Genomic DNA, 14,755 nt, shown 5'->3' on the forward strand with positions numbered 1-14,755 from the left:
CTATTGCCAAAGGCACTCTTCACTGTCACTGAACAATGTACCACCAGATCCAGCTTCAGCCTGGCCCACACCAGCATGAAAAGACTGTAATCTCAGAACCAGGTTGCACACATCAGCATTGAAATTAGTGCAAATTAGCTTGATGCGCATTCAAATAATCCGCAACTGCCATTTTAAACAAGATGAAGAGGAGAAGTACGCTTCACTCAACAACAAAGCACAAGAGATGAGCAAGAACAAAAATTGCATCATAAGTAACCTTCACATCATCCACACTTATCTAAATACATTGAAGACTCTACAATGTCTCCAAGACAAAATTCTCGCGGTGGCGTAAACAAAACATATTGTTGAATTGACCCTTAATGAGAGGGTTCGATGCCACAGCTCACTCACTGTAGGCACCACTGAACAAAACAAATGGGATCGAGGGACTGATGCCATGCTATACATAACTGCTCCCTGAGTTTTCCCTACAAACACAACACACGGCCCACAGGCTCACAGCCACGACCACCCTACTCGAGAGGCCAACACTCAAATGAGCAAACCACATCGCCAAGAAGGTCCACCATGCAAATTCGGAACCAGGATGCACAGATAATCGTGAGAAATTAGAGTACTAATTAACCTAATGTGCATTTAAATAAACTGCATAATCATGAAACTTGAACTGGGAGCATGACGAAAGCACCAACTCTGCAGAATGTGGAACCCTATCATAATGCTTCATGGCTTTAGCCTCGCTGTCAATGCCGGTGTAGATGACGAGATCAACTTGAGTAAGCGAATGACAGAGAGCGGGGGGTAGGAGGGATCAGAAGATGGGGACTCGGTCCAGTAACTCTGCTTTTCACCAACAGTTCCATTATCAGAGAAGCAAAGTAGGCTAAGGTTCAAATGTGTAGAGAAACAAAAATAACCCAAGCAAACAAATGATTACCTAAACATGCGTCTGCGGCGGCATGAAAACCCCATCCGCTTTCAAGTTCGCCAATTTAGGGTTGCGCTACTACGTAGGGGGCAGAAAAACACTGCAAAAGCCATAAAATGTGAAGCCCAAAAAGTTCAGCAGAACAGTTGGTACAGCGAAATAAGTGCTAGCCTTGAAGCGGCTTCTACTGTTCATCTGAATCCCAAATGCTACAATGTGTTCAATACGTGAGTGAACCATGACACAGTCACAAGCCTCTCTCTCTCTCTCTCTCTCTCTCTCTCTCTCTCTCTCAACCCCGCCATGGGTGACTCACACACAGGGAATCCGCTGCTTGGTTCCCCGGTCGAACCTTGGGGCTCGGTAAGAGCTTGCAAACTCCAAAGCGGTAAAGAAGACAAATGATGAGACTCCGCAACCCTAGACACATCTCATCACTCCCTCACATGGCTAATCCTTATATTTTAATCATGCCAAATAGTGGTTCTTGATATAAACCCACAAAATAAATAAAAAATATTTTAGTCACCAAAAAGAGAAGCCATCTCTATAGCCTTTGCCATTTGGGCAGGCCAAAAAGAAAACGACCACTGTATTGCAGAGATGGCGCACAAATGACAGGTCGAAGCCAAAAAACATTCAAGGCGGGCTGTAGAAGGCGTATGAGCAAATTTGCAAGTGTCAGAAAACGCTCAGAAAGCCAGGGCGCTCGTGTTGCTGCTGTTTGTGCTCGGTTTGCTGCATATCGACATGGTTGCTTCCTCTTCTACAAGCGGTTGTTCTCACGCCGTCACGAGGTTGGGTACAGGCTCTGATACCAGTTGATGGTCTTAGGGAGGATGGTGGCCTATCGGATCCATGGCAAGAGTACAAGCAGAAAAAGTAAGAGAGAGAGAGAGAGAGAGAGAGAGAGAGAGAGACTCGGTACATCAGCCAAAAGCAAAGAACTCACGCTATGCATTAATTTGATTAAATTCTATTACAGATATATGACTACAAACTGACTCTTACCTGCATGCTATAACCGATGTTCCCGCAGGCAGATGACAACTGATCACCAAGGCTTGCATACCCAACTATCTGATGAACATTGTTTTTTATCTAACTAGAATTTTTTACTGGGAGGAGGTATAGATTATCCCAAGATCTCCAAGGTGGCATGGGATACCTGTTCTCTTCCCAAATGCAAAGCTGGGATAGGCCTTTCCAACCTACACATGATAACTACAAAAAAGGATGGAAAATGGATCTTGAGAGTAGTTCCTCCTCAAAAGAAATTTACACAAATTCAAACTACAAGAGTACAAGTCTTTCAAGCTTGCTGGTTCAAAACTTGTTTGCAGGTTCTGACAGGTCATTAGAAGCCAGTGGAGCCCCTCCATGGACTTCAAATCTAACTATTTTTGTTTTCAAAGTGACCCAACATGGTTTGGATATTTTGCAGCTAAGCAAAAGTTGATACCTACTAGAAGAAGAGCTCATAGTAGGTGTTTCAAATTTGGGATAAAATAATGGGGAGACATGTTTGAGAATCATAGATTGAAGTCTGAATCCTCACTCCAAAGAGATCTAGACTCCAACAGTGAAGTTGTGTGGTGTTTGGGAAGAGTTGAATGTTCTTGGCTAAAACTTGCCTTCCCTTGAGTTTTTGTAGGGTGAAAAACTTAACAAGTAACATTACTCTGGAGATCTTCAAACAATACAAGCTCAAAGGTGGAGTGGAAGAAGATATGAAGAGGAAGTTGAACAAGTGATGGAGGCTTCAAATGGAGCTACAAGCAATGGACCTGCAAGTTTAAATGTCTATGACCTTACCCAATAGCCAATAAACACAACACCCTTATGTCGTTAATCATCCAACAAGGATTATGGAGTGCTGACAAAGCACATAGAGCCGGTGTCAATGATGGCAAATGCCCAAAATGCAAAGCCTGCATGGAAGATATCCCATGATATCCCTCACCTATTCTTCAACTGCAATAATAATGCAAAGATCATATTGAGATCATATCTCTCATAGAGAAATCTTGTTCTCAGTTCTGCTAACAGAAGATTGATGTACATAGTCTACTTCTTGGAAACTGTACGGTTCCGGGCATCCCTTTGTGGAACATGTGGGAAATTTGAGTAGGTTCGTTCATCTGCTCTCTCAAGTGTTTCTCCCTTTACAACAAGTTACCCATCAAGAGGTCTTCACTTGGAGTGAAGAAAATGAACAACAGGTCAATGAGGTAAAACAAATTCTAGCCTCACTTCCCACCATTGCACCTCCAAAGTGGAACGAGATGTTTTATGTAAACCCTAGTGTGGGCAATGACACACTTGGGGCAGTATTGATGCAAAAGAATCCTCGAACTTCTTTCATGCACCCTATCTACTTCTCTAGTTGCATGATGACTCCATCAGAAAAGGGATACACAGTAGTGGAGCACATGGTGCTTGCATTAATGTTTGCTACCACCAAATTTCGCTCTTATTTATTGTCTAGACCATTCATAATCTTAACATGATTCAGCTAAAGTAGCTGTCAACTTATGTAAGGAAACGGTGGAAGCCTCTATACCATGTTCCCCTCACACCAATTTATATAAAGATATAAAATGGCATCAATGGCGAAATAGCCAAACTTGCCTTTTCCGATGCCCCTGTGTGACAGGGGCCATAGTTCTGAGGGAGTAGGGACTCGGAGTCGGACTCGGGAGCCGGCCACTATGGTCAATTTGCAAATTGACATTGGGGTCAACCAACAACATGCAAGTGCCAAGGGGAGGAGTATGGAGTTGACCGTGGGCCCGGTCAATTACCAACAGTGCCAACATGACAGCTCGGCTTACATTGTTTGTAACTTGACCAATTGCAGCGATGGCAGTAAGGCTAATTTTGAGACTGATGAATATACAAAGTAGCTAGCATGGGCATCGGCGAGCGAAGTGGATTCATTCTAATTAACATCACAACAGTCAGCCATGGCTGCACCTCAACAACATCAAACAATTATTGAAATAGGTCAAGTACAACACCAAGCAAACAATAGGGGTCATGAAGTACAACAACCGCAACAACAAAATGAGCCGCCCTCCATTAGGAAGAGGATGGGGTGTAGGAGGGCCTCTTTATTTTCCATGAGCTTATGGAGGTGATTAACATTTTGACAAATAGGTATACGCCATGTGTGCAAGAATGGTGGGTGTGTAAGAGATATGTAAGAGTGGTCAAAGGACGCACTATTTTCCCCAAAAAGGAGGTGAACAGGTTTATGATTTTCGGTCTTCCATAACTCCCACATATCATCTCCGATTTGAGCGGAGATCATAGATCTACAATCTACGCATCGAGCTCTTTCCATAGATCTGCTACATGATATGGTTTTACCCGCTAGATTTTAAATTCCATTTTGGGAAGAAACTTTGAATTCAAATAAACTAGCCGTTTTGCCAGTTTGAATTCAAAAGCTATCCTTTCGTTACTTTCTTAATACAAAAGTTTTTGCTTCCTTAAATCGCCAAATCAAAAGGCCCTCCTTGTAATGGAATTGGCCTATTAACTTGAGAATAGCGGAAATTAAAGAGAGTACTTTTGTGAAATTACTTTGAGCAAAGCGGGTGAACATAATTGATGGTAGCAACATAAGCACAACATTTAGTTAACTTGGCTTGAACAATACTTTTGCAAGAGAGAGAATTAAGAGAACATGACAAAAATTGAGGACCGGATTTATATGGAGCCGGTCCCCCCTCCAATAGGCATTTGTATTATGATTTCTCCCATCAAGAGAGACTTGTTACAATACAATCTTTGTGCTGACCTAGGTGATGCAATGAAGATGGAAATATTCATGCATCACAAGCATAACATAAACTTTGTGGAAAGCATTAACTATCCCAAGCCTCAGTCCTAAGACCTCAAACACCTTTGAAGGTGGAGAAAGCTAGCAGGGAATGAGGGTAGGGAAGAGGAAGAAGAAACATTTCATAGGAGAAATAAGTAGTTCCTCACTTATCATCACTCTTCTTGCTAGCATACATAATAGCATAGTAACGAAGATGGCAAGCTTAAGCATTGAAGCATGGCTCTTGGTTGGATTTGCATTCCATAGCCAAAAGTGTTGGTGTAGTCTCTCAACCTCTACTTTCTTGGAGAAGGAGAGGTAGCTCTTGCACTTTGCATAATACACCATGAGAATGTGTGTGTGTGTGTGTGTGTGTGTGGGAGAGTATACCCCCTAAGCAAACCCCCTAATAGCTTTGGTCGATCCCCCCTTGTAGCTCATGCTTGAAGCTCATTGGACCCATCTAGGCCTAGCCAATCATAAGCAAGAGTCATACCAAGCAACAAGGGTAGCCTTGGGACAAGTGTCTCCCTTTCCCTTTTGTGAGAGAGAGCTTGATAAATGCAAAGACAATTAATTAAATCTCCTAAATTATCATTGGACCCCTTGGGTGGCCAACCAATAGGCTTCAAGCACACCATGAGGGCCACATGAGGAGGAACTTGAAAAGTGTCTTTTTTGCTTTCTTTGTACCAAGCATGGCTTGTGTGAGTGTGTCTGTTCTCTCTCATCCCCCCTCTTGTAAGGCTCGCCCCCTCCTTGTAGAGATTGAATCTTGGCTTTTGCACACCTCAAGCCACTCAACCTTGGGCCTAGTTCTCACCACAAGCTTGGCCCTTAAGCCCCTCAAGCTTGGGCTGGGTTCTCACCTCAAGTACAACCCTAGCATCTCAAGCATGACAAGCACCTCAACCATCTCAATCATCAAGCATCTCAATCATCAAGCACCTCAAGCACCTTAGTCATCAGGCACCTCAAGCACCTTAGTCATCAAGCACCTTAAGCTTGGGCCGGGTTCCCACCTCAACCTCAACCCTAGCTTACCTAAGGTCAAAGGACTTCTATACTAATTATTGGAGGTCTTCAATGAAGCTAACCCTAAGGTCTTATGCTCCATTGGTTAGCCTTGCTCTTTGATAGACCATCTCTCACTTGGGCCCCTTTACCATTGGCCCCATGTTGAAATAGATCTATAAGCACATGTATATATCTTAACCTTTGTTCCCGTTTATTCTTCCACAATAAATGATCAGTTTAATATGAGAAAATCATTTGGGTTGGTTAGATATTAGATTTTATGACATTACCTCTCTCTTGAAATCTTAGTCATCCTCGACTATGAGGTAGAAGAGATAAAGCCTTAGTCATTAGTCAATCTTACTTAGCAGGTAGAGGATCCCTTTTTACCCTACGACATCTTTCCAAGATGGATGACTAATCCATTTGGTGCTTGGGAGACATAGCTGCCGCAAGCATGTCCGCTCTTCAGTCCATTTCATTCTCCCAAAGTAGAGTGATAAATTCTACTTGGTGTTTGAGAGACGTCGTCATCACAAACATGATTCTAAGCATGCATACTATTTAAATTTGTGCACAATTAAAAAGAGAAAGAGTCTTATAAGACAAAAACATTGGTCATTTTTTTTAAAAAAAGTACATGTGCTTACTCTAATGTAGCATTGTAAGCATTGACAAGGTTCATACTATCCTTAAGCTGTATTCCTTGCATCCATCTAGCATCTTCAAAAGGATAAACTTGAACTTAATAAGATATCGTCGGATAATCTTACCATGTCATAGTACCTTGTCTTCATGTCAAAAAATAACTTCGGGTTGTAGCATCTCTTCTTGGTCTTCAACTTCGGGAGGGTCTTCAATAATTGGTTCACTTGGTGGCTCTCCTTTGTAGGGCTTTAGTAGGCTCACATGAAAAGCATTGTGTATGAGCCAATGGTTGGGCAACTTGAGTTGGTAAGCCGTCTCATTGATAGGCTTCAAGATTTGGAAAGGACCATAGTATCTTTTTGCTAGCTTAGCATAATACTTTTGATGGCCCGTAGGATTTTTGCCCGTTGTTTGCCTCAATCAAGCCTTAGGAAACTTAAGTAAGACCCAATCATTTTCTTTGAATGTTGGGGCCCTTCTGTGATTGTCAACAGCAACTTTTTGCCTTTGTTGAGAGATAGATATAGCCTCCTTAATCTTTTGAAAACATTCTTGTAGGTCACGCAGCTATACTCATCGGCAGTGAAGATCTTCCTGTACTTTAAGTAGCAAGGGACTTTTTGGCCTTCCCTCTATGGGAGATGAGCTAGGCCTCACCATCCCTTTGTCTACCAACTCATGTACTTGCCTCATGATCTCCTCTTCTTGAGATTGAGAGACTCGATAAGGAGGCTTGTTAGGCGGTGAGCTTCCTGGAAGGAGCTCAATTCGATGGTCATCATCCCCTATTTTTGGAGGTAAATCTATAGGGATATCATTGATGAACACATCTTGGAATCCTTTTAGAAAATTAGACAAGTCTAACTCTTCTTGATTCCTACCATTTACATTTGATGAAACATTAGGATCTTTTAGACACTCTTTGACAAAAATCATGTACACAAAAACTGAGCTCTTCATTGATTTATCAAAAGCAGGAAGCGGAATAGTGCGACCACGCTTACTAGCATCTATATACATGTTCTTTCCCTTGTAGGTGAAGTAGATTCTCCTTTCAGGGAACTTCATATTGGCAGCCATGCGATCAAACCGTGGAGCCCCTAGGATAGCATCCTCATGTTGGAGAGGAGAGATAAAAAAGTCTTCTTTATTGACATAGCTTTGGACATGAAGCCTCAACTTCCCACAATCAAGGGAGTAACGGAGTCTTGTTATCCCTTGAAAGTTGTGTCAGCCATTACCATATCTCCCATCTCGAAAGCTTGAATGCCCAACTTGGTGGCCAACTTCGTTGATATAAAGTTGTGAGTAGAGCCAGGTCAAACAAGATGAAGGCATCATGCTCTCTTACCTTTACCCAAGCATAGGAAAGTGATGATCCTTTGCAATGAACATCCTCTTTTGGAGCTTCAACGGTGGAAGCCCTAGGAGTCTCATTGCGAGCATTCTTCTTGGGGCAAGAATGATAGCCATGTCCCTACTCCCCACATTTGAAACACTTATGGTCCTTGCGAAAATCTTCAAGCTCTTCAGGAGAGAGTTTGTTTTTGCCTTTGTAAACTCCCTTCTCCTTGGACCAATTGTTGTTGTTGTTGTTGGAAGTGCCTTGGGAAGAATTTTGAGCATTGGACTTCCCCTTTGCATCATTTTTGTCTTTGTTTTCCATGGGCTTGGCATTCCGTCTAGCCCCTTGATGGAAATTGATGCGTGAAGCAACCATGGTGTGATGGATTACTTCGGTGATAGAACTAGGCCGTTGAGAGTTGATGTATTCGGCCATCTTTTCAGGTAATCCCGCATAAAATTCAGGCTTTTTCTCGGCAAAGTCTATCTTTTGAAAGACAATAGCTTTGAGATGTAAATCGCAAAACTTGTCAACATACTTGTGGATAGACTCATGAGAGAGAAGCTTCAACCTGCACCATTCGGTAAGCACTTTGTCCTTTGCATCGCTTGCAAGGAATTGCTTCATGATGGAAACTCATAGAGTTTTCATGTCTTTGGAGCTTCGCCGTTGCTACGAAGGCTAGCCCACCATTGACGAGCTGATTTTTGGAAATGCATAGCTACATGGAGTAGCGTGGAGGACTCTGTGAAGCCCTCGTCTCCAAAGGCCGCATCAAATTGCTGGATGAAAGCCATCATAGGTGAGAAAAGAGATACTCTCTCCTCCCTCCTTGAACTTCTTTAGCTTTTGTGACCTTCGCCATGCAGGGTATGATTTATGATGTCCTCCCTTCTTGTATTCTCTAGGAGAATATCCATAGCTTTTGTCGGAAGAGGAGGAAGGTGAAGAACAAGGAGAAGAGGCCTCTTTCTAGCCCTTTTCTTCCTTTGTTTCCTCTCTTCCCTTTCAAAATGACGAGGAGAAGGACTATGTGTCAATCATCCACTCCTCTTGGAAGGAGTGGACGATCGTCTAGACCGTCGTCTTCATGGAGCCACACCTTCAGAGGAACTTAAAGTCATTGCTTTCTTGATCTTTGGATTCCTCCTCTCGTATGGGAGAGAGTCTTCTTTTGGGGTTCTCTTCAAGAGGCCTCCTAAGCTCTCTCTCCTCTTGGAGAGAAAGGGAAATTCCATAATCGCGAAGTTCTTGAGTAACTTTGGCTTGCAAGGCAGGGCTGCCCATAGCTTGCTACAACCTAGTAGCGAGATAATTCACAAACATGGGGGCATCATCATTAGCACCTTCATGTGCAAAATCAAAGCTATCAATGTTCATTCTACTCTCTTGATTATTGTCAGCCATGTTAACAAAATTTTTGTATGTACATAGTGTATGCTTTGGCAATTCAAAACCTTAGTTGCCACTCCGCTTAACCTTTGAAAATCCGCTCTTAAGTATCTACACCCACGGCTCGAAGTGGTTAATTATAGAGAGTAGTGGAGTAGGTCTAGCATAGCAGAGTTGCCGAGGGCTAGCTCCTTTCGGACTTCTTATGGCTCAATAATGGTAAAGCCATAGGCAAGTCCAAAGCTCCTGAGGTCTGCACCATATCTCACATAGTGGGCTCAACAAAATCGATAATAGATCCCAGTTCCACTTACCCTAATTTAATTAACAAAATCAACCATTTATAGGCTACTTAAGGACCTCTCTTCTTAAGCCAGAAAAGAAAAACCAAATGCTATGATACCAATGTAATAAAATTGGCCTATTAATTGGAAAATAGCGGAAATTAAAGAAGTACCACAGGCTTGGCCCTTAAGCCCCTCAAGCTTGGGCTGGGTTCTCACCTCAAGTACATCCCTAGCATCTCAAGCATGACAAGCACCTCGAGCATCTCAATCATCAAGCACCTCAAGCATCTTAGTCATCAGGCACCTTAAGCACCTTAGTCATCAAGCACGACAAGCATCTCAAGCACCTTAAGCTTGGGCCGGGTTCCCACCTCAAGCTCAACCCTAGCTTACCTAAGGTCAAAGGACTTTTACACTAATTATTGGAGGTCTTCAATGAAGCTAACCCTAAGGTCTTATGCTCTATTGGTTAGCCTTGCTCTTTGATAGACCATCTCTCATTTGGGCCCCTTTACCATTGGCCCCGTGTTGAGATAGATCTAAGCACATGTCTATATCTTAACCCTTGTTCCCGTTTATTCTCCCACATTAAATGATCAGTTTAATATGAGAAAAGCATTTGGGAATTGGTTAGATATTAGATTTTATGACACTCTTAGACTCATTCTCTTCCTAATGTTTCGACGACAGGGCACACTGCACAAAGATGAACGCTCTTCTGGTTTGCAAAGATCATATTGAGATTATATCTCTCATATAGAAATCTTTTTCTCAGTTCTAGTAACAGAAGATTGATGTAAAGAGTCTAGTGCTTGGAAACTAAACGGTTCTGGACATCCCTTTGTGGAACATATGGAGAGGGATGCTTTTTTTATTTATGCGCATACATAGGAATGTTGTAATGTTTTCTCATAACTTTCAAAGTTCAATTTTAATGCTTCACATGATTTAGCTAAAGTAGTTCTCAACACGGTGGAAGCCTCTGTACCATGTTCCTCTCACACAAATTTATAGAAAGATATAAAATGGCAACAATGGAGAATTATAAGCATTTCTAAACTCTTCTCTTCCATTAGACTCAAGAATAGAGATTCCATAATGTGAGTTGTATCTGACTTGGGGCGATCCCACCCCCTTCCTATGGGATCCTTGTATATTTTTCTCTCCTCTTAATTGAATTATTCCACTCTTTCTTCAAAAATATCTTGTATTTTTTTTGGGGATTTCTAAGCTGGTCAAATGTGGTCACAAGGGTTTGTTTGGGTGTAGTCTTGCGGACCAAATTACCAGAGTGGGAGCTCGCCCACCATGACACTAAATGACACCCAAATCCCAGTAGGGATCAACAATGTGCATATAAACTGCATCCGACAAGCGGAATGTTTAAAGAATTTAAAGGTTCCCTTGGAAAGATAAAAGTGCCATCTGGGTGGGGGACTAGTGTTCAAACTCACTACCTCAAGCTTGCTAGCCAATGCCTTACCGTTAAGCTATTTGTCTCACGACTTGATAGGTAATGTATAAATGCGACATATAAAGTAAATATCGGGTTTTGTGTTTGTACAGATCACATTGAGATCACACCCATTGGTGGCTCACAAGGGGATCACATTGTGATTACAACACGATCACAATGTGCTCACAATAGTGCAGATCCGCAATCCGACAGCGTAGATGAGCGTTGGATGTGTGTGAAACTTTGAGTTGGCCTTGGTGTAATAGGTAGCGAAAGTGCAGCCGAAGTTACCCCCTTGTCCACATCAACAGAAATCAAGAGTGAAGGCCCCACGAAAATGCACGATAGGCCCTTGAACTCTTGACATGGGCACACCTTGCTCATGCCTTTAGATCTGTGATAGCGTGATACGCTGCAGCAGCCTTTGAAATAGGGTAGTACTGTGTGAATTGTGTGACATGCAGGCTGCCTGAAAAGCCAAACTCGCCTTGTCCGGTGCCCTTGTGTGACAGGGGCCTTAGTCCTGAGGGAGTAGGGACTGGGAGTCGGGAGCCGACCACTGCGGTCAATTTGCAAATGGGCCATGTGCTGGAAATAGAGAAATCAGAGAAGAGACGCGTTGGGCTTTTTGAACAACACGGTCATGGAGTCTGGACTCATGGTTGGAGGATCATGGAGTTGACCGTTCACCCCGTCGATTACCAACAGTGCCGACATGACATCTCGGCTTACACTGTAACTTGACCAATTGCAGCGATGGGCCATCGGCGATGGCAGTAAGACTGAGTCTGAGACTGATGAATATACAAAGCAGCTAGCCTGGACATCGGCGAGCGCAGCGGCTTCATTCTAATTTACAACACGACAGTCAGCCATGGCTGCACCTGCAACTATTAGTCAGCTACAACACCAAGCAAACAATAGGGGTCATGAAGTACAGCAGCAGCAACAGCAACAGCAAAATGAGGCGCCCTCCTTCGACGACAGGGCAAGCCGGGCAAAGATGAATGCCCTTCTGGTTGCAGGCCTGCAGCTTCTGTCGCGCTTCATGGGCTACTGCGCCCTCACCTGGGCCACTGTTGTGCTGCTCGGTGGCTTCGCTCCTGCTCTCCGCCTCCTCGATTTCTACCTCATCAGCAGCCTCCTCCTGGCCGAGGGCATGCGCCTCTTCATCGTCCAGACCTTCAGCAAACTCCTCTCTCGCGCTTTTTTTCGCGAGCGCCCACTCCCCGAAGACTTCGAGTTCGACGACCGCCAAGCCTCCCACACTCTGCGTCTCGACCTCCTGGGTCAGTCCCTCAGCTTCATCCTCGCCGCTGCCAGCCTCGTTTCCACCTGCGTCCGCCTTGTCCTCGCCTCTCAATATGGCTATCCCCTCTCAGAAACCACCCCCGATCCAACTCAGGGCCCTAGCCTTAATCTCCCCCCTGCGCTTCTTATTTTCTACATAATTGTCCTCTGCAATTCGATATTCGCGGTCCTTTCCTCTGTGCTTCGCCCCATTCTGCGCTTGTGCTACGACGGAAGCACGGGCCTGAGTACACTAGCTACTCTGTCCGCTGCCTGCTTCTCCCAAAGGCGTGATCTCCAGGAGGATAGCCTCATAAGCTTTCAAGATGAGGTCTACAGGATAGCAGTGGACATGGGGTTGCCGGAAGCAGACCGGGTGGACATCCTGGATTTCGCATTCACGAAGCTTGCAGGCGATTACAAACGCAACATTCGGCCGCCCTTGATAAAGAAGCTCAACAAGGATATGATTAGGCACTTATATAAAGGGAAGCATGGCATAGCGATGGCGTGCGATTACTTGAAAGGGGCAGGCGACATGTGGAAGCAGATAGCGGCAGCGAATCTTCCGGGATTGTGGGTGGAGGAGTCTAGGATAGAGTCGCAAGTGGCGCTGTTTTGGGCATTGCGGGAGAGAATGTTTGGCGCAGGAAAGGATGCAGAGTCGGCTCTCAACAGCGTGGAGGCGTTGGGGAGGGCGTGGGCGGGGTTGCCATTTTTGAATAAGCAATACCCCTTTCTCCTCAAAGACCCTGCCACGAATAGCACAGTGGTGGATACGCTGGTTGAGCTCCTTCTAGAGCCGATCCGGCCGACGCTGCTCTTCCAGGTGAGGGCCTTCGAGGCCTGCTGTCGCCACCCTCATGTCCGCCACCACTTGTACGGCGCTGCCACCAGATGCGCCGCCCTTCAAAGGCTCATCCTTCCAAGATTAATGACAGGGACTGTGCGACTGGAGATAGGCGAAGGATTGAGCAGGCTGGAGAAGCTATGCTGCAAGCTGCAGGCTATTGTAGCAGGTGGAGCAGGTGATACATGGCAAGCAACCAACATCTACGCAGGTAATGCGCTGGTGGCTTTGCTGTGCGATGGCGGGAAGGAGGAGCTAGGGCTAGATATCAAGTTTAACTTCGCAACCACAGTGAACAGTCGGATAAGGCCTGCAGAGGCTGCAAATCGCGGCGGGAGGTCACCACCCTACTTCTGGGCCGCCGACGTGGAGGTAGTGGAGAGGCTCCGCTTCCGCCTGGGGCTCGACCCTTATGGTGATCAGTGGGCCCAGACTCGCATCATTGACACAGACGGCAATGTGATCTCCCGTCCCGCCACTGGCCTAAAGCCCGCTATCTATAAGAAGCAGGCCATTCAGAAAATCTGCGAAAGTGCCAAGAAATAAGCTTTAATTTTCTCAAAAAAACTATAGTAGTGGGCACCCAATGCATTGCTTTTATCTTTATCAGGTATTCCATTAGGTTGGTTTCGCAGGAATGAGCAAGCAGGGTTTCTCGAGCCTCAACTTTTTCTGCGTTGAAAAAGCTTCAGATATGCTGAAAAGGCTGCAAGAGCCTGTCGCCTGATGAGCTTGAGTTTTTGGCATGATTGGCTTTGTTAAAGTTTATAGCAATGAGCATCTCTATTCTCAAACTGAATAGTGAATAGCCCAATGTGATCCCAATATTTATTTTGGCTTTAGAATGTGATCCCAATATTTATCTTGGCTTTAGGTATTTACTAGTTCGCGCGACTCGCCTACGGTGGGTCTCCCTCGCTCTTACCAATGGTACAACGGTAAGGCCTTCGATGACGATCAACCACTCTCTTTATCTCTATGTGCCTCAACCTGCACACCACACAACACCTCTCTCTCTCTCTCTCTCTCTCTCTCTCTCTCTCTCTCTCTCTCTCGGGTAACTTGGTAAGCGCCACTCTAAGGCACAGTATGCCAACCACTCTCTCTATCTCTCTCTATCGGGACCTGCAAACCACACCACAAACGACTCTCTCTATGTCTCTCTACGATGAGTTGGTAGGCATCCTCTCTCTCTCTCTCTCTCTCTCTCTCTCTCTCTCTCTCACACACACACACACACACACACACACATCCCCATTGTGCCTCAGTTAGTCCCTCAGGTGCCTAGAGCTCTATAGCTTTACTCGGTTGCCTACGATCGCACCGCTTTGAAATTAAAAAATGCTTGTTTTGAGAGGATACATAGCGACCAAGGTAGTGCCAAGCACAATGTCACATCCATTGAACACACCCCAAAGCTCCTTGGATTTGCCCAAATTAGGCATATCCCGCAATTAGTGCATTTCAAGAACGACATCCTAAACAGGAAGGTCCTCAAGCACTTTTTGTGCTTTATGAAATGCACTACATTTGGCACACACATTGACCAAGGCAATGCCAAGTACGATGTTTTCTTTTGACAACCACTAACTAACAATGTCATAGTGAATTCTTTTGCCCATATGAGCATTTTGTGTAATGCCACATGCCTTCAAGGTGCAAGTGTACATGATTCCGTTTGGAGAGATACCCTCTCTCTGTATCTAC

At 44.6% G+C, this 14,755-nt stretch overlaps 1 protein-coding gene and 1 long non-coding RNA gene across 2 annotated transcripts; one reads left to right on the plus strand and one right to left on the minus strand.

Annotated features, from left to right (window-relative positions):
* Nucleotides 1-336: 336 nt before the first annotated feature.
* LOC147436980 (uncharacterized) lies at nucleotides 337-1,255 on the minus strand. Its single transcript, XR_015184708.1, has 2 exons — nucleotides 944-1,255; nucleotides 337-846 (listed from the first exon to the last, which is right to left on the minus strand). It is a non-coding gene; the product is annotated as an uncharacterized LOC147436980 (long non-coding RNA).
* Nucleotides 1,256-10,988: 9,733 nt separating this feature from the next.
* LOC147436981 (uncharacterized) lies at nucleotides 10,989-13,917 on the plus strand. The gene has a single exon (XM_086486386.1). The coding sequence runs from the start codon at nucleotides 11,783-11,785 to the stop codon at nucleotides 13,592-13,594; it is 1,812 nt and encodes a 603-aa protein (XP_086342512.1). The 5' UTR covers nucleotides 10,989-11,782; the 3' UTR covers nucleotides 13,595-13,917.
* The last annotated feature ends 838 nt before the right edge of the window (nucleotides 13,918-14,755 follow it).

The sequence above is a fragment of the Adiantum capillus-veneris genome, chromosome 17, assembly GCF_014529385.1.
Source record: "Adiantum capillus-veneris isolate H3 chromosome 17, ASM1452938v2, whole genome shotgun sequence".
In the NCBI taxonomy this organism is placed as follows: domain Eukaryota; kingdom Viridiplantae; phylum Streptophyta; class Polypodiopsida; order Polypodiales; family Pteridaceae; genus Adiantum; species Adiantum capillus-veneris.